We start from the raw sequence: 18930 nt of genomic DNA, 5'->3' as shown, positions 1-18930 counted from the left end.
TCCTCTCTTTGCTGAAAGCAGACTTGCATCAAATATCATCAGGCCACAGTCCCAGAACACTTTATTGGTGAATAGCATTTTATTATTGTCCATTCTGGAGTTGTATATGAGATAAGTCATTTGATTACCTTTGAGCTACTTTCAAGTCAAAATGAATGGGAAGCAATTTGGCCTGGCAGGTAGGAAAGGGATTAAACAAATTGTAAGCCACTTTGCTTAGAAAAAAATAATTGGCAATGTGGTAGGTCTATACATGATTTGTAGTTTATGGTCTAGAAGTGCAAAACCACAAAGTAGGAATTACAGTTTAATTTGTTGAAATCTGAATTAGCAGAGGACTCCAGGCAGTGAGATCTAGTTGGGTGTATGTGCAAGGTGGAGCATTAACAAGACAAAAGCAGCCACCATGTGCATACAAAACACATGACAGATTACATGTTTTAGTCAAAACATTGAGTGAAATGTCATAGAATTGGGTGGAGACGTGTGCCTTCCTTACGATGAATCCTATTGACTATGGTGACCTCCTGACTGTTCCTCTAGCGCTATCAAGCGGTTCAAATTGACGCTTGTCGATCATTTCAGTTTATGACATGGATACCTCTGAAACGACCACATTTCTCTGAGCTGTACTTTAATTATTGCTTAACCATGCCAGTATAGTTTTACATTACATAATAACATTCATGAAGACTGTGTTAGACTTATTTTATTTCTGATGCAAATAGTTGCTCACTGACTATGAATACCGATTTATACTCACACAGTATAGGGTACAGTACAGTCTAATAAAACGATTACACCTAGTTAGACTTATTATTACTGATGTCTATAAACAAGCCAAATGTTCTGTAGGTTGTAAACTATACAAATAGTGCAAATAAATAAAGAATGTGGATATACATGGACGATGTGATTTGTACAGTTTGTGCATGTATACATGTCTATATACTGTATATACAGCATGTAGGATTTATATTGACAGTGACAGATGATATGTACATAGAAAAACATTGGTGCATTAAAAACTGTATAATTATAATCTAAAATGGGAGCAGTGGATGTTACAGGGGTATTGACAGTGTATGACAGATTTAACTGTTCTTCAGAGTGTGGGAAGAAACTGTTCTTGTGTCTGTGTTTTGGCATACAGTGCTCTGTAGCGCCTACCACAGGGGAGACGTTTGAATAGGTTTTGTCCCAGGGTGTGAAGGGTCTGCAGTGATGTTACCTGCTCATTTCCTGACTCTGGAGATGTATAAGTCCTGAATGGAGGGCAGGCTCTGCAGTCCTGACCTGTCTGTTCCTGTCCTGTTTGGTGGCTGATCCAAACCACACAATGATGGACATGCAGAGAACAGACGGGGTTATTGCAGTGTAGAAGACTCAGCAGCTCATGAGGCAGGTTGAACTTCCTGAGCTGGCACAGGAAGTACATCCTCTTAGAGCTGCAAAGATTAATCGATTAGTTTAACTATTAAATTAACTATTTTGATAATCAGATTGAGTCATTTTTTTATGACAAAAGTAAAAAAAATTCTGATTCCAGCTTCTTAAATGTGAATATTTTCTGGTTTCTTCACTCCTCCGTGACAGTAAATGGAATATCTTTGAGTTTTGGACAAAACAAGACATTTGAGGACGTCATCTTGGGCTTTGGAAAACACTGATCGACATTTTTCACCATTTCTGACATTTTATAGACCAAACAACTAATCGATCAATCGAGAAAATAATCAACTGATTAATGGACTATGAAAATAACCGTTAGTTGCAGATCCACAATCACTGCTGGGCCTTTTTCCTGATGGTGTCACTATAGTTAGGTCCTGGGAGACTGAGGATCCCAGAACCCTGAAGGAATCCACAGTGTTGTCCACTGTCATCTCCACAGTTTCAGCTTTTAAATGTGTAGCTTTTCTTTGCTACTAAAACCTCCTTTGTCAGTGTGAGTAGTATATATGTGCAGGCCTATAAGTTTAATTATCAAAATGTTTAACTTTACAACAAATACATCTCCATAAATATATTGTGTAATACTGAATATTGCAACTTTATACACGCGGTGGAAATGTGTGTACATTCATGTACAGTGTAGGCCACTGTTTCTCAAATGGGGGTACGTGTACCCCTAGGGGTACTTTGGAGGACTGCAGGGGGTACGTGAGATATTTAACAAAATGTTTACAAGGCTGTTGTCCAGAACATTGTTCCTCTTTATGTAGACTTTTTTTTTTTCCTACCAAAAATGTGACATTTGTGTCACCTTCTTTGGACCTAATTTTGCCTTCCTTCCTTCTACTGTCCTACTTTTTTACAAGTTTCTCACTTTTTTCTTCTTATGTCACTGTTTTTCATACTATTTTGACCTATTCTTGCCTTACGTCCTTCCTTCTTTCGACCATCTTTTTCCAAGTTTTTGTCTTTTTTTACAGTTTTTGTCTCAATTTCTCATTAGCATTTAAATAAAAAAAAATTTCAGTTACAAGGCTGTTGTTTAGTAAATCTATCGCTGACAGCGCTGTACTGTTCCTGTTTACATACACTTTTTTTTCTACCGAAAATGATTAGCGCTGGTCCGGGGGTACTTGGCTTAAAGAAACAATTCAAAAGGGGTACATTATTGAAAAAAGTTTGAGAACCACTGGTGTAGGCTACACATAAAAAGAGATGCTGTTTCCTCCTCTCTCCTTCATCTCAAAGTTGTAACTACTCCAATCCGCCAGGCGGCGCTGTGCTGCCATCGTCACCGGTTGTTAACCAATCATCGACCAGTAACCAGCAGTTTGAAAAGGAAGCGGGTCCAGCAGTTAGCGGAGCGGGTTCATTCCTTCTTATATACTGTCTATGGTTCATTCGGGAAAATAATGAACGAGATACAAACAAGATAATAGACTATCAATCATGGAAATGGGTTAAAACAGCTAATTAAATGGAGTTCCAATAAGTTTCGTCGATCACTGTTGATAAGCTGTAAGGGCGTTGATATAATTAGCACAGTTTGCAAAAGGTCGAGCTAGGCTAACTTGACTGGCGGATGTTAATGCTGGTGGTCTATTGAATGTGTAACGTTAACGTTAGATGCTTTTAAACAAGCCTTTACCCGTTGCTATAAAATCCGTTTGGCACGGTTATATCTGTGATTTTAAACATGAAGCCATTAAAGCCGTTATTTTTGAAGACCTACGGTAAGGAGAGGCGAAAGCTGTCCGCCTGGATCTCACCGGAATACCGCAAGCAGGCCTTCGACAGCACACCCTCAACAGACGGTGATATGTCTGTCTTTGAACCCGCAAAACCTCCGATGATAAGGTATGTCAAGGCGAGAGTCACTTTAGTCGTCTGGCTCAACGGATGCACATTGCTGGGATGAAGCCGAACATGAAAAAGCCTGGTGCCCAGGGGCGATTCTAGGATCAGACCTTTAGGGGGGGGCTCAGCCCCTAATGAGAATGTGACATGGATACAGTGCCTTGCAAAAGTGTTAAGTGTGCCTATCTGAGAGTGTATGGCTGCAGCCCCGCCCTGTACGGTTGTGATTGTTGGGGAGACACTCTAAGTGATAAGGGAAATATTAGAACTAATAGATCTCACCATGAAACTTCCCCACTTGATTACTTGCATTAAAAGAAGTGTTATATCTTTATGTTTACATAATGTCATGCAAATGAGGTGTTATCTAATGCTAGCTTTTGGTGAATTTAGGAGAAATCTACAGGTGCAAAGTGTAGTAAAATCAAAACCTGAATGTGTATTTTGGATTTTTTTTTTTTCCACTAGTCTGAATGAAGACATGTTATGGAAGCAAAATAGGCACACTGTTTTTTTTGTTGAAAAATTATGTTTCCATTATTGGTCTGGCTCTTCTTCAAGTACACAAAGCCCTGGCAGTGTAAAGCTCTCTGAATTAGGCTGAAGCAGTGGTATGTACACAGTTTGTAGACACAGAGAAATGCATAACAAACGATACCACCCTGTAGAACTGGCATACTAAAATACCCAAGATTACCCATTCTAGGCCAATTATCGTTTAAATCTTTTCCCGACCTATGCCTACTTGCTCTCACATTTAATATTGTATTCTTGCTGCCCCTAATTTTTTTTTTTTTTTTTTCATTTTGTGCAGAGAGAGGAAGACTAGTGTTGCTAGTCGTAGAGCAGGGCGTCCTGCCAAGAAAAAGGCCATGCTATGTCTGGCTGAGAAGAGCAGCAGCAGTGATGAGGAGACTACCCCTCCTCCTCCCTGTCCTCAGCCTGCTCAGCAGAGCAAGACAACCAGGTCTGTGAATAAAAATGCAGCTGGCAATTTTGAGGAGAGGTTATTATTTCATTAATATGCCTTTTGTAATAAGTAAACCGTTAATAACGTTAACCAATTAAAGATTATTAACATAACAATTATGGATTGCATTCCCAATCAGATTTCATTACACTACAAGGTTGTATAATATTGTGTGATAAACCTTTTGTCCTCCACAGCAGAGACTAAATATCCTTGAGGGTCTTTATTTTTCATTTAATGTCTTAACATTTTTTCCCCTAACCTACTTGCTAAGCCCCATGTTCTACCTTGCTCATTGGTTGGTTTTATTTATTTTCTTTATCATAATAGCGAAGAAGACAAGTGATAAACCAGTCCACCCTGCCAAGAGAAAAGCCATGTTGATATTGTATCCTTACTGCCCTTAACACGTTCATCTGTTTTTCATGTCGCAGAGAGAGGAGGACTGGTGTTGCTAGGCGTAGAGCGGGGCATCCTGCCAAGAAAAAGGCCATCTTATGTCTGACAGACACCAGCATTGATGAGGAGAACATCTCTCCCTTCTGTCCTCAGCCTGCTCAGCAGAGCAAGACATCCAGGTCTGTGCACAAACGCGCATGAGCAGAACACACTGTGAATGATTGTCAGCATGTACAGACTTTTGTGGTTCTTTTTTTGTTGTTGTTAGGACAGCAGTGTCTGCAAGGATACATTTGACAATACTGGCATTAACAGAGGACTTGTGCATTCAAGCAGATCCAACTGTTTTCAACAGTTCCTAAAATATCCACCACTCATTGTGAATGCTGCACTTTGAAATCTCAGATCTACGGCTGCTTGTTAAAGCAACACTATGTAACTTTTAGCTGCAGCAGTAGTTCCAATGAGACAACCTGTAGGGGGACCGAAGCATTGCTTTAAAATGTCAAAAGTCAAAAATAACAAATACCCGTCAGCGGTTACCAGAGCCCAACATGATGTCTTCAAATCCGTCTGTCTGCTATCTGAGGCAGTGTTCAGACCGACTTTGGCTCTGCATACATGCAACACACCCTTCCTATTCATTTGAGCCAGTCTGGCAGCACAGCAGGGGTTGCCGACGGAGAGCTCAGCTGCAAAAAACGCAGGCTCGACCTGCGAAAAAGGTTTAACTCGGCCTAACAATGCAACATCATCAGGCAGGGTGCTGCAATGGCCAATTAGGTATGTGTAAGGGCACATTCCTGGTGGATTGCTTTGGAACTTGAACCATATTTCTACTGTTTACCTTGCAATCATTGCAACAAAAGATATAAAACTGTTGCCGCTGTGATAACCTTCAGGTTTTCTTTTCAGTCTGAACACCCACTAGATGTCCTCAGTAATAGCTGTAATCTTTTTAGCTTTCTTTCTTCTCTTTCTCAGCGATCATCTTCCTTCTGCGGGCCGCTTTGTAACCCGCCGCAGACATGCTGCTGCCACCAAACCCCAACTCCCTAAATCAACGTTCAGTATGCTCGACTCTTCAGATGACTTTACTTCCGGAGCCATTGCTTCCAGGAGGATTCTTCGGGCGAGGAGGGTCCCCCCAACATATGTGGTATCGAGTGCAGAGAACTCAATGAATGCTGCAGGGACTGCCGGCTTTGCCACCAACCCCTTCCGAGAGATATCCCTCAATGAGTTGACAGATCACAGCCTCGGACCCTGCCCCAGGAAACCCATCTTTTGCTCCACGCCCTCAGCAGGCTCCTTCAGCAAACGGCCACGCCTTAAACCCTTATCTATAAATGATCAATCTTCCAACCCGCCATCCATGTCAGTGAGTTGTATAGGCGTCTTGAGCACATTCCAAGAAGACGTGGATTCACCAGGGCAGCGTGTCTCCGCACCACGTTCTGCACCACCCAATTCTGGGGAGAAGCTGCGGTCGAGCCTTAGTGAGCAAGAACCACACCTGCATCACAACGAAGAACCTTCTGGTGTTTTGTTCATGGAGCCCAGCAGCACAAACAAGAGAAGAAGCTGTAGTGTGGAAGCCAGAAGCTATAGTGAAGACACAAAAACCAAGAGTGCTGGGGAATTACCAAGTCTGAATCTGCTCTCGACCGATGAAAGCAGAAGTCATTTTGTGTCAGCAGCCGGTGGATCAGGGTGGCTGATAGAGGCTCTAAAGGAGAAATGTTTGACCAAGCGCTGCTCCGTGCAGCTAGGAAGATTGGACAGCGTCACTGTTTCTCAGCTATGCAGTCAAACAACCTACTCATCCTGTTTGGGACAGTCAAGCTCAGCCCACAGCCGGCAAACAAGTGAACATCCAGTGTCTGTGGACAGCCGTCAAACTTTTGACCTTTTACATTCTTTAGGATCATCATTTGATCTTAATTTATCTGTGACGAACGTTAAAACCAGTGATTATATACAGTCAGTAAATAGTTTTGAATCTTCTGAACATGCAGCTTCAGTGACTGGCAGTCAAAGCGCTAACAATTCACCATCAGCTGAACACTCGTCCACACAGGAATCCATGGCGCAGCCAGAATCATTACTCTATGCTGAATCTACCTACCACAAAGACAGCCGCGTTGAGTTTATCATGGGCACACAACTACCAGCCAACAGCTCTGTGCAAACACCGTTTGCTGTTGCATTAAAGGACAAAAGTCTAACTAAGAAATGCACCGTTGAGCTCAAAAAAATGTCTTTGTCACCACAGAATTCAGAACCAAACAAGTCTGACAATGACCACACACATCTCACATCTCCCAGTCCGGTAGCTCAGACGCAGTCTAAAGACCCAGAAACGGAAGAAAAGGCAGCGTTGCTCACGGCGACGCTAAAGGAGAAATGTATAACTGACAAAGTCATTGTTGGGGTAAAGAGAGTAACATTGTCACAAGTAAAAGAAATTCTGCAGCTCAAAGACACATTTGAATTACCCACAGATGCGTCAGACTCGGCCAGTGATAACCAGACAAAGAATAACCATCAGTGTGAGAGGGACACCTATCCCTGTAATGAAGAAACTTCTGCCATGAAAGTAAACATGAAAAAGAGAGGCTCAACTAGCTCTGAAAACAAGATTGCTTCAGACAAAGAAGAAGTTGTGAAGAACTCTTCCAACATTTCCCACAAAGGAAAAAAGACACATCCGGCTCCTAAAGAAAGGAAAAGGAAGAGCACGTCCACGGACCGGTCTGGGACAACCAGGAAGGCATGCATAAGTGGTCTGAGCGTGAGTCGCTGGAAAAACAAAGGCAGTGCCAGCACACAAGTGTTCAGGAGCAGGACTGCACAGACGGGCGGTAACAAGGCTGTGGACTGCAGCATCGACGAGCTGATCTCCACACATCACAAACCACAGCCACGGGTGAGAACAATACACACACACACTATATTATATATTCTATTCTATTCTATATTACTATATATATATATTCGCTGAATGTCTATCGACTGATATCGTAATTGACAGTATTGATTATTGCTTAGCCCTTGTCAGACAAAACAAGCAGTGTAAAGACCTTATTTTGGGCTGTCAGAACTAGCGATGAACCTTTCAACTAAATTATTAGTTAAAAAGTGAAAAGTATTAGTCAGCTGTAGCCCTTTTCAACCAATTCAGGTCAATTCAATTTTATTTATAGTATCAAATCGTAGCGAGAGTTATCTCAAGACACTGTACAGATAGAGTAGGTCTAGACCACACTATATATTTACAAATACCAATTCCAGTAATTCCCCCAAGGGCAAGCATTTAGTGTGACAGTGGCGAGGAGAAACTCCTTTTAGGGAGAAACCTCGGCAGACCCAGGCTCTTGGTAGGCGGTGTCTGACGGTGCCGGTTGGGGGTGTGACGAACAGTGGCAATAATAGTCATAATAAAGATAATGAAACTATTACTAGAAATAGTAGTTAATAAAGTCTATGGATTGTTCTCATTAACAAAGCTAACTGGGACAGTGTAAACAAACAAAGTACATTTTGTTGGGTCTTTCAAAAGTTTGTGTTTTTTTTTTTTTTTTTTTTGCTGTGAATGCCACAAACAAAATTGATCTGCAAGGTATTACAAAAACTTAAAGGTCAAATATTCTGTGTTTGTGTGTGGTGTTTAGGTTGGTCTAAAACATACCAACCTAAACACCACACACAAACCGATTTGGGTTTAAAGTATGTATTGTTTTCGCTTCTACTACAATCCACCCAACTGTACTTAAATGTTAATAGTTTGGGAGGATTTAAAATGACGACATGTGGAGCTGTGGCATCATTGACAATGTGAAATCATTCCTGTGTTTAGGAGCTGTTGGGAACCACCATCAATTTCTCCACCCCGGTGAAAGCGAGTCGGCTCAACCTCTCGTCTCTGTTGGCTGACTTCACGCCTAACACACACACCTGGAGTCGACTCAAAGCGGCCCTATCTGTTCATCGCAAGGGCATGGGTAATACACACAGGCAATACTAAGTTGTGGGGCTACCGTCTGCAGGTCGGTTGGTTGGTCAACTGCGTGTCCACCAAAGCATTTTTTTTTTCGCAGCTGAAAAAGCCAGGCACTCTTCTGAAAACGTCCAGCTGGGAGCGCATTGGAGGCGCGGAGGTTTTTTCAGCTGAGATGCTTTGGTTGAGTCTGGTTACTATGATCCTTAATATCTGCGGAAGTAATGTAGTAAATGTCATGTAAGTAAATGTTGGCACAAAGAGTACTTTCTCTGGCCCTTGCTTTGGACGTAGTGAGAGAGGACAGATATATACGCTCCAACAGTATTCATTTCTCCGTTGTTGTTGTTCAGCACTTGTACATGTAGGATGTGATGATGGTTGGCCTTTGTGATTTTTGTCCCGCCCCTCCTCCACTATGGTTGGACAGCTTGGTAAAAAGGGGACAGTGACGAGTGCAGCGTTCAACCCAAAGTTGAACAGTTTTCAACTCTCAGCGACTAGAAAAAAACTCCAGACGTGCAGCACTCACCACAGAGTAGACGCTCAGCCCCTCATCACGCTGCCGGTGTTTGTGGCATAGTGTAAATACGAGGCACTCCCATTGCAAAGCATTTAAAAACCTACACTGGCCTCAGGGAATAACGCTTTGGTGGACACACACCGCTACCAGGTAGAGTGCACTCAGTGCACTGTGGCCAATTTAGGTAATTTAGAGATGAAGTGCAGATTGTTTCCCCCATCGATTGCTTGAAGTGTAGGTAGAAATTCAGTTAACTAAGATTTTCTTTGGTTGACTACAGCCCTACTAAATTGTAATCTGTCCCTCGATTCTTTGGGACTATTGACATTTTAAAATTTAATTTAAAGCCACCTTTGTCCTTTTTTTATTTTTATTTTTTATTTTCCTTGTCGGTTATCCCTCATTCCCTCTCTTAAGTGATATGCACTCCGAGCAGTTTACGTCTGTCAGTATCGGGGTCACCTAGAAGAGTGAAGTTGGACATCAGCCAGGACCTTTTTGCCACACCCTCGCGGACACCGCTCCCCAAACACCTCCGGTCACAGCTGCTGAGCCGCAATTCTTCGGTACAGTACACCTATGCCGTCAAGATTTTTTAAGTTTTTACTACGTACTTTCTACTTTCTACTTGGTGTTTGACTGTGAATGGGTTGTTAACACTTGATGCAAATGTCTGCCACCTGCTCCCTCCTGTCTTTTGTCACAGATTGTGTGTGAGGATGCAGATTTGTCGGATGCAGAGAAGGTGTATGCCGAGTGTGGCCAACAGCGTCCCCTGCCCTGGGAGGAGTGTATACTCCCTCACCGTATGAAACGGTGTGTGAAGATAGGGGAAGGGACCTTCGGTGAGGTCTTCTCCACCACCAACGCCTCAGGAGACACTGTTGCACTCAAAGTATGCGTTTGTGTATATACAGTATTTTTATTCTGTGTGTGCATTACTTTGTGTGTTAGGCATTGTATTGTGTTAGATCAATGCGCAATGCGATTTAAAACATATCACATCTTAAGTGTTACAATTTAAAGTGGGCTGTATGTTTTAAAGACGGGGGACTTCTCTGTTGGACAGAAATGTTTGACATAATATTCTAAACTCAAGGTTCACTTACTAGTTTTTTCCAGAGCTTTTGACCATGGACAAAACTGACGTGATCAATTCATTAAAAAAAGTTGATTTAATAAAAAAAAAAAACACTCATTTAATCTGATGCATCACTTTATTCAAATTGAGGATTTTGTTCATAAAATAAAATCACAAAATACGACGACACACATTCGCTTTGAATGTATATTAAAAAAAAAATTAAAGTTGGTCCAGCCCTAGTCAAGAGTGAATCTCCATAGTCATTTTATGTTATATTGAAAATGGCATTATAGAAAAACAATGCAAAGCGTTTGGTCTAGGCATGACAAATGCCAAGAAACCACATAGTTCCATGATAAAGATTTGTTTTTGTGTATTCTGCAGTAAAACAGTGACTCCTGTCTTGACAGATCATTCCAGTAGAGGGCAGTGAGAAGGTGAATGGAGAGGATCAGAAGACTTTAGGAGAGATTCTCCATGAGATTATTATCTCAAAGTAAGTAGTATATGAAGTACAAACTGCACTTCACACTACTCCATTTGCTGGGATACAATAATTAGGGGGGACACCTAATGATGAGCCTTGGAAACCACATTTTGTTTTTCTGCCAGGGAGCTGAGCAGCCTGAAAGAGAAGCTGCAGAACAAGACTCACGGGTTTATTGGACTCAACGAGTAAGCAACTCTCTTTGGTCTTTTGTCTTTTTGTCCGCTAGCGTCTCGGCCGTTTGGATTTTTAATTAATGTGACTCGACTTGTTCCCTCGCAGTCTCCACTGCGTTCAGGGCTGCTACCCTCCAGATTTCCTGAATGCTTGGGACGCCTTCGACCAGCAGAGAGGCTCTGAGAACGACCGACCAGGTCAGTGAGAGGAACACCTGTTCACGTTTTGTCAACGTGTCCGTCAGGTTGCAGTGGCTGACCAAAATCTATCCATGTAAGACCAGGCTATGTGTTTTGTCTATTTCACTGGGTCTTTCTTGTTCTCTTTGCTTAGATTTCTTTGAAAAGGATCAGTTATTCATAATCCTGGAGTTTGAGTTTGGAGGCATGGACCTAGAGAACAGCAATGGAACGGTAGGCTGCCTAATAACCTCCCCTCTGTGCTGCACAGTGTTTAGCAGTGATGTTGAGCATTCATCAATCATGTCAGTGACTGCGCAGAGTGTCTCTTGCTCTCTGAAGCTAGCACACTCTGTTTTAGGCCTGTCGCAATATGCAATAAATCAATTAATCGCATGATAAAATAAAAATGAGCTTGATCATCTTTAAATGGAAATTATCGCGGCCGGAAAAATGTCAATTTTCTTTGTTTTTGGTTGTTTTGTTCATTTATCGTGGATATTTAAAATGTCTTCCAGTTGCAGTGTTAAATATTCTTTAGAAATAAAAGTTTATAGTTCTTTGAAAAGGTGTACCTGCATTATCATTATATTAGATGAAAAATGGTCTCAGAACGACAATATTATCGTTTATCGCAATAATTCCCGGGACAACTTATCGTCCAGCAAAATTTGTTATGACAGGCCTACTCTGTTTACAACTTCAAGTCCCGCTTTCTTTTGTATGCTGAGACGTGTGTCTCCTCCTTAACTTCTATGACTTTTAAGTTAAAATGCTTGCCAGTACTGTAGTCAGAGTTTCAAGTACTCTGTCCTCAAACAGAAGCATTACTACAACACCACTACACTCATTACACTAGATGTAGCTCAGTACACTTGCACACTGTAAGAATGTTGTTAGTTTAGGATCCTCATTAACTCCTGCAATGCAATAATCGGACAATGCAGTAAAATGACAGTGCATCATCAACAATACAAAATAGGATATCATAAGACAAAGAAAAAACACACAATAGCATAATTTCATAACGTAACGCAACACATGATAATGACAAATACGCAGACAAAGACAGACACATAGGCAGGACAGCTCCGCCAGTGCAGTCAAAGAGCAACCATTATGTATGTCTGTTTGAGCACATTTTCAATGTAGACCGATTCAAACATTAATGAAGAGACTGCATGCATAAAAATAAGTCCCTTGAATAGAGACACACACAACTTAACGAAGACCTTTAAATATGTACGCTGAAGATAATGCTGAAACATTGAAGAAGAAGCTGAGCATCTAAAAGAAGTGTATTGAATCGAAAAACGGTATTTTTTCCCCCCAAACTATTAGCCCATTGTGGGGTGAGAGTACAAATGCAGTCTTTAATTCAAGCCTTTATTGTGTTGTCAAGCTGGCGTCTTTGGGGGTGGCGAAGAGCATCCTTCATCAGGTCACGGCTGCCTTGGCTGTTGCTGAGCAGGAGCTACACTTTGAACACAGGTGATGTCCTCCGACCTTTTGATGTTATGTAACCACAGGTAAAATAAACAAAGTGGCAATATACATACATTGATTGCTAGAGGTATGACGAGATCTCGTGAGATTAAAATGTGACGAGACTTCTCGTCGATGTAAAAACTGTCTGGCAATATCGGTCACAAGTGCAGAGCAGCAGCCAGCATGACGGAATCTAACCTGGATGGTCTTATATACATACTTACAATACACACAATTAGCATTGCAGTTGTTAAAGGCTGCCTGTAAAACCCAGCGTTAGAACGTTAGAGGGTATATTCTCGCTCTCTCGTCACACCCCTATTGATTGCTGTCGGTATGAAGGCATTCCGTAACTTTTATTAATTGCATTTAAAGTAAGGCATAAAAAAAAATGTTTGGTTCTGGTTGGTTGTCAGTTGAGGTCATGGGTCGATAGGGAATTTATTTTTATTTTTTTTCCAGTGGCAGCAAGAGATAGGTAGGAATTGTTTTTACAGTTGTCGCTTAGTAAATTGAAAACGTGGTGAGGCGTCATTCACGTGCATATTAAGTAGCCACGTGTCTCTGTTTTGGTCTTATACATCCACAGGTTTACCGCTCCAGCGGAGAGGATGGTTCGTTTAGACAGCAGCTAAGTTTACAAGAGTTTGTCCAAACTAAGAAACAGTTAGACTACAAACGGACATCTTTCATTTTAGCTTGTTTGTAAAAAGTAGCTATTTGCCGAGTAGAGTTGTGTTTGCACAGCGCAGTGGACAGCACAGACAGAGCAGACTGAAATATTGGTTTCTACATGTTTATTCCTGTAGAACAGGTAGGTGGGTATTGATAAGTATTGACCTTTTAATCATGGAGGGTTTACTGTAGGCTACTTACAGTAACGAGTGTAGCGTTAGTTCATCTGCGCCAGCGGCAGTAAATAATGTATAATCTGTATCGTTTCCAATCAGTTACATGTGCTGCGTGAAGTAACGCACACACATCAGCTCGTGGGTGGCGCGGGCATCGCTGTTCAGTTCGGTGAGGGCTGCTTGAAGGCGCCGTCCTCACGCTGCTGCCGTAAAACTGGACACGGCAACGTTAAGTGCCGCTGCGGCGACGGTTCCTCTTCCAGCATTGCTGGAGGCAGACATGAAAATCACTCTCCTTTCGGCGAAATTCGCCGTTTTGAAACCAATAGGTGACCTACGTGAATCGTATAGATTCGATGAGAAAATGTTTAAGGGAGGGAGGGGGGGTTTAAGTACTCGGGCCTGGTGCCCGATTTCTGGCGTATGACTATTTTAAAAAAATAAATAAATTTAAAAAGTCCACACGGGATTTGTTTTGATGCGCTGGATTTAACCAATCGTCGAACTTCCACCTACCAATGAAACGAGTTCTAGCCAATCAGATGCAAAGTAGGGCGGGTCTTTGCCGAAATGTGAGAGTGCGGTGCCGGTGTGGTCTCCGTGGTAACCATATATGTCAATGGTGGTAACGCGGCTAAAAAAATGGAGGCAAAGTTTATCAAACTTGGAGCATGTAGATACAGGCAGCTTTAGTTGAGAAAGGAGTTAAAAACAAATGGCGCTGGGCATGAATAGAGGACAAGAGGAAAAGGGTGGAGACGGGAAGCCGTTTTAGCACTTGGTGCCTCAAATTGAGGGAGCCGGGTGCTTGCCTCTGCTGCGCGTGTTCAAGGAAGATACTGTACGGCAGCAGCGGTAAGAAAGTGCTTGCTAGTCACAAAGCTTCACTCTGTAATCCGAGTACGTTACCGGCAACGACCGCTACTGCTGCGACTGTTCCTTCACTGACCGACCGTGATACAAACAATACGTGTGTGCACGTTCATAGCGGAACACGATTTGGTATTAACGATGGCCACTGTGTAAAAGCTGTCTGAAGCCCAAACTGCCTTGACAAAGCTGTCTGTTTGGAATCAGCATGGCAGGTATTTAAACATAACGGCCTTGTCCCAGAGTTTAGACGTCTAGCTGTACGAAAAGCTAAACAATGCTACGTTTTTAATAAATGTCAATAAAGCAGCTAATATCAACATGGACAAAATCATGAATGTACTAATTCGCTTTTTTGATGATGACCTGGCCAAAGTAGTAAAGTTTAGTTTTCACAATGATTCATTGTAAGATTATGATATTATTGCAATATGTAAATCCACATTGACGCTTTATTTAACATATGGTTGGAAGAAGTAAAAATGTATCCAAAACTTTTTAGTTTTTAAAAATTATGACTTATTATTGTGTAATGTCAGAAGGACTTTAACTGTTTTGCCAGTCAAATTAACTTTAATGAGTGCATATGGAAATATTCTACTTTTGGTTGGCAAAAAAATCATATTGATGCTTTAAAATATGGAATATTGAAAATTTTCTTCTGGCGGAGCATGCCCCCGGACCCCTCTAGAGGGGTAATATCCTTCTCACCTTTTTCACCCCTGACCCGTTTTCATGCTGGTGGAGGACAACAGGCATCTTACAAAAATGTAATTCTATAGTTCGCCTCAAACTTTTTATTTGGATATTTATTTAATTCGTATCATTTCTACCCCAAGCTCATAAAAATAAATTTGGGTCGCACATAAATTGACAGGGTCGGTCGGAAACCGGAACCAAACAATTATTTTTGTTAGGCCTGACCATTTAGATGTGAATGTTAAAGACTTTGAGAGTGCTCACAAAGTACTTGAATTTTACTCTTAAAAAGCTGTACGAACCCTATGTTTATAAAGTCTATAAAATGCCCATCACAATTTCCCAAAGCCCCAAGTAATGTACTCAAATGTCTTATTTTTCCCCGCCAAATGTTCAAAAAGCATATTGTCCATTTACTGTCATCAAAGGACTTAGAAAAACCAGCAAATATACACATTTGAGAAGCTAGAACCAGATGGGAGATGTGGCACTCGGTATCAAACTTGTGTTGTAAGTCAATACACAGTTGGGTGTGTATGTGGTGTCAGTGTGATGGAGGGTTTATTGGTGCCTCGTAACGGCAACTTTATCCCCCTGTGTTGTTTACTGCAGGGACCTCCACTGGGGCAACGTGCTGGTCAAAACAACCAAGCAGAAGACGGGGAGCTTCCTCCTGAATGGAGCAGCCCACTCTCTGGAAACTAAAGGGGTGTTGGTTCGCATCATTGACTATTCTCTCTCCAGACTCGAAATCGGTCAGATATTTAGTTTTTACCTCCCTCGTTGTATTTTTTGCACCTAAAAATGTAGCCCTGATAAAATCATGACGCGTAATTAACAAGCATATGTTTTGTTCTTTCCAGATGATCTGACGGTGTCCTGTGATATCTCCGAGGATGAGGAGCTTTTCATGGGCCAGGGAGATTACCAGTTTGATATCTACAGACAAATGAGACAGGAGAATGGGTCAGTGCATTAATGTGTCTGAGCCATATTTAAAAACAGCCATTGTGCCATGTAAAGCCATAAAGGAGTCACATGGAGCAGTGTAACTATGCATAAGATCTTATCCTACACATTTAATAGAGATTATGTGTAGAGGATAACAGAGCCAACATTGGATTTCTTATTGATTTGAATTGAATAAATATGTCCAGAAATACTAGTCAGATGATTAGTTCAGAAATTCCAAACACACATGGATCTCACCAAACATCTATGGTTTGTATGATGGCATATGCATGTTTAGTCATTTATTAGTCACCCATAAAAACACAATTTGCGTGTCTGACACTGATCATTCTTTTGAGTGTTCATTGTGATTTGTCTTAAAGGAGTAGTTTGACATTTTGGGAAATATGCTTATTTATGTTCTTGATGAGAGTTGGATGAGAAGATCGATCGATTAAATGAAGCTACAGCCGGTTAGCTTAGCATAGAGACTGGAAAAGGGGAATCAGCCAACCTGGCTCTGTTTTAAAGGTAAAAATCGAAATCCATCCATCAGCACCTCCTGAAGCTCAAAGTGCAAAAATGAAATTTTTTACAGATTAAACGAAGATATAACTTGACAATTGCTAATCTTTTTAGAGTTCCTTATGGATGCATCTAAGCTAAGCTAACTGTCTCTGGCTGTAGCTTCATATTTATTGGATCGATCTTCTCATTTAACTCATGTTTCTTAAATAAGCCCATTACCCAAACTGTATTGCTTGAAACATACATCATCAGTCTTTTGTGGATACTCCTGCTCATTTACAGAATTAAACTTGACTCTCTCAGAGTTATTATGTTACTGATTTATTAATGCTATGCTGCTCTTTTTGTCTCAGAAACAACTGGTGTAACTACCACCCCCATACCAACGTGCTGTGGCTCCACTACCTGTGCTCCAAGCTGCTTTCCATGAAGTACCGGGGCTCAGGAGGGAGGGGGGCCAAGGGCATGCGAGAGGAGCTCACTCGTTTCCATGGCAACGTCCTCCAGTACAGTTCTGCCACTGAGGCGCTGCAAAACTGCCCCATGTTTCACTAGTACTGAACGCATGAAGTGTGAGGATGCTCACACACACAGACATACATAGTATGAAGAAGGTACAACGTATCTACATCCTAAATCCGTAAATATTGGGTTACACTTTACTTGAAGGTATCTACATAAGAGTGACATGACACTGTCATGAACGTGTCATAAACATTATAAACAAGTCATAAATGTTTATGACATAACGCTTCTATCATTAAGTGTCATTTGTTTTTTGTCATGACAAGTTATGGTTAGGGTTCATGTGTCATGACAGTGTCATGTCACTCTTATGTAGATACATTCAAGTAAAGTGTTACCAAATATTGTATATGCAGAAACAAGTTCTTAATCAATAAATGTTTAAATGACACCACCTGAAACTGGTATTGTGATCACAATTTTTGCAATCTAGAATAGTGCTGAAGTGATTTGTTGATTTATTAATAAATCAATAGACAGAAAAGTTTTGATAATAAATGCATTTATCAACCACAAATTCTGCATTCTCTCTGGTTCCACCTTCTCAGGTGTGAGAAGTTGCTGATTGATACAGTATCTTTGTAAACTGAGTTTGGGGTGTTTCTGCTGTTGGTTGAACAAGCAATGTCAAGACACTTAATAGACTTGAGTAATAAAAGTAAAACAATTTGACAGATTACTAATGAATGGTAATGAAAATAATCGCCAGTTGCAGCCTAAAGAAGATACCAGCCAGACTCCAGGTAATCTGTAGAATTGTAGCCTAGTACACAGTTAATATCATTTATTCAGTTTCCAAGCAAACCTGTTATAGTGAGCATAACTAAAATTCATGAAATGCAGTGGTCTGCAAAAACGTGGTCTCCCTCCAGACCTTAATATTATTAAAAATCTGTGGAGCAATATCAAATATGGCGTGCGCGCAAGAAGGCCAAAGAATATTTCTGAGCTAGATGAATTGTTGCCAGGAGGAATAGGGGGAAAATTTCAAAAGCAAGAATTGAAAGACACTTTTTTTTTTTTTGGCTACAGGAAGCGTGACAGTTGCCTCGAGGAGGAGTTACAAAGTACTAACTGACAGAGTTCCCAAACTGTTGCACAGGCACTTTTTCCTGTTTTAAAATTTGAAGAAATGTGTCATCTTTAATGTTGTGACACTTAGAGGTCAAGTTAGCTACTGTTCACTTAGATACTCATTGTAAAAGGCATTTAAATTAGGGGTGCCCACATTTTTTGCACACCACTGTACCCCAAATAAGGGTTCTGAATGTGTCGCTATCTTGCAAACAACTTAAATCATGAAACATTTCAGTTGCCTGAGATCAATAAAGTTTATCTTATCTCAGGGTTAAGCGATATGACAACATATACATCGTGAGGACATTCTTTTTATACTGTTGTGTATTAGGCCATTATAGACAATGTTGCAAATCAATGCACAGGGCTGCTTTATGGAAATTGGAGCCTGAACAATACTTCAGCAGATATTAGCTTATTGCTGGTCAATATTGGTCAGTATACTCTATGTTGGCCAATAAGACAAATATGACATCTCTCACAATTTCTCTCAAAATACCTATCAGTGTCCGCATCAGTCGGGCTATAACTGGATTTTTGCATCAATGTGGTAAGGGAGTTTGATTGGTCACGTATTTCATATGATGATTTAACCAAAAACGGACATTCCCAACTGGTTATTTCATCGTTTTTTGTAAGAAAATGTGTTATGTGATATAAAATGACACATGCTTTGATAGAGGATTTTATGCCTATCACCCACGTCTAACACAGGCAGGCACAGGTGCCACCTTTAGTTTCATACCTATGATAAAATATGCATGTAATCCTGGTCTTTCCTTTGTTAAACCAGTGTACAAAGAAGAAGCA

At 41.0% G+C, this 18930-nt stretch overlaps 1 protein-coding gene across 1 annotated transcript; it reads left to right on the top strand.

Annotated features, from left to right (window-relative positions):
• The first annotated feature begins 2802 nt into the window (after positions 1-2802).
• haspin (histone H3 associated protein kinase) lies at positions 2803-17571 on the top strand. The gene is made up of 15 exons (XM_078260293.1): positions 2803-3312; positions 4127-4279; positions 4717-4860; positions 5666-7610; positions 8541-8685; positions 9622-9770; positions 9911-10099; positions 10699-10784; positions 10901-10963; positions 11058-11149; positions 11286-11365; positions 12534-12622; positions 15652-15794; positions 15903-16005; positions 16872-17571. Exons 1-15 carry the CDS (start codon positions 3152-3154, stop codon positions 17071-17073), a joined length of 3744 nt encoding a protein of 1247 aa, XP_078116419.1. The 5' UTR covers positions 2803-3151; the 3' UTR covers positions 17074-17571.
• Positions 17572-18930: the final 1359 nt, after the last annotated feature.

Source organism: Sander vitreus, chromosome 2 (assembly GCF_031162955.1).
Source record: "Sander vitreus isolate 19-12246 chromosome 2, sanVit1, whole genome shotgun sequence".
Classification (NCBI taxonomy): Eukaryota; Metazoa; Chordata; class Actinopteri; order Perciformes; family Percidae; genus Sander; species Sander vitreus.
Note: the sequence above shows the minus strand (reverse complement) of the source record. Positions and strands in the feature narration are given on the sequence as shown.

What these genes read in the sequence shown, in the direction of transcription:
- haspin (XM_078260293.1), top strand. Translation starts at nt 3,152, where the DNA reads ATGAAGCCATTAAAGCCGTTATTTTTGAAGACCTACGGTAAGGAGAGG. An exon ending in GCAAAACCTCCGATGATAAG is followed by an intron (nt 3,313 to 4,126) that starts GTATGTCAAGGC and finishes CATTTTGTGCAG; the next exon opens with AGAGAGGAAGACTAGTGTTG. An exon ending in CTCTGAGAACGACCGACCAG is followed by an intron (nt 11,150 to 11,285) that starts GTCAGTGAGAGG and finishes CTCTTTGCTTAG; the next exon opens with ATTTCTTTGAAAAGGATCAG.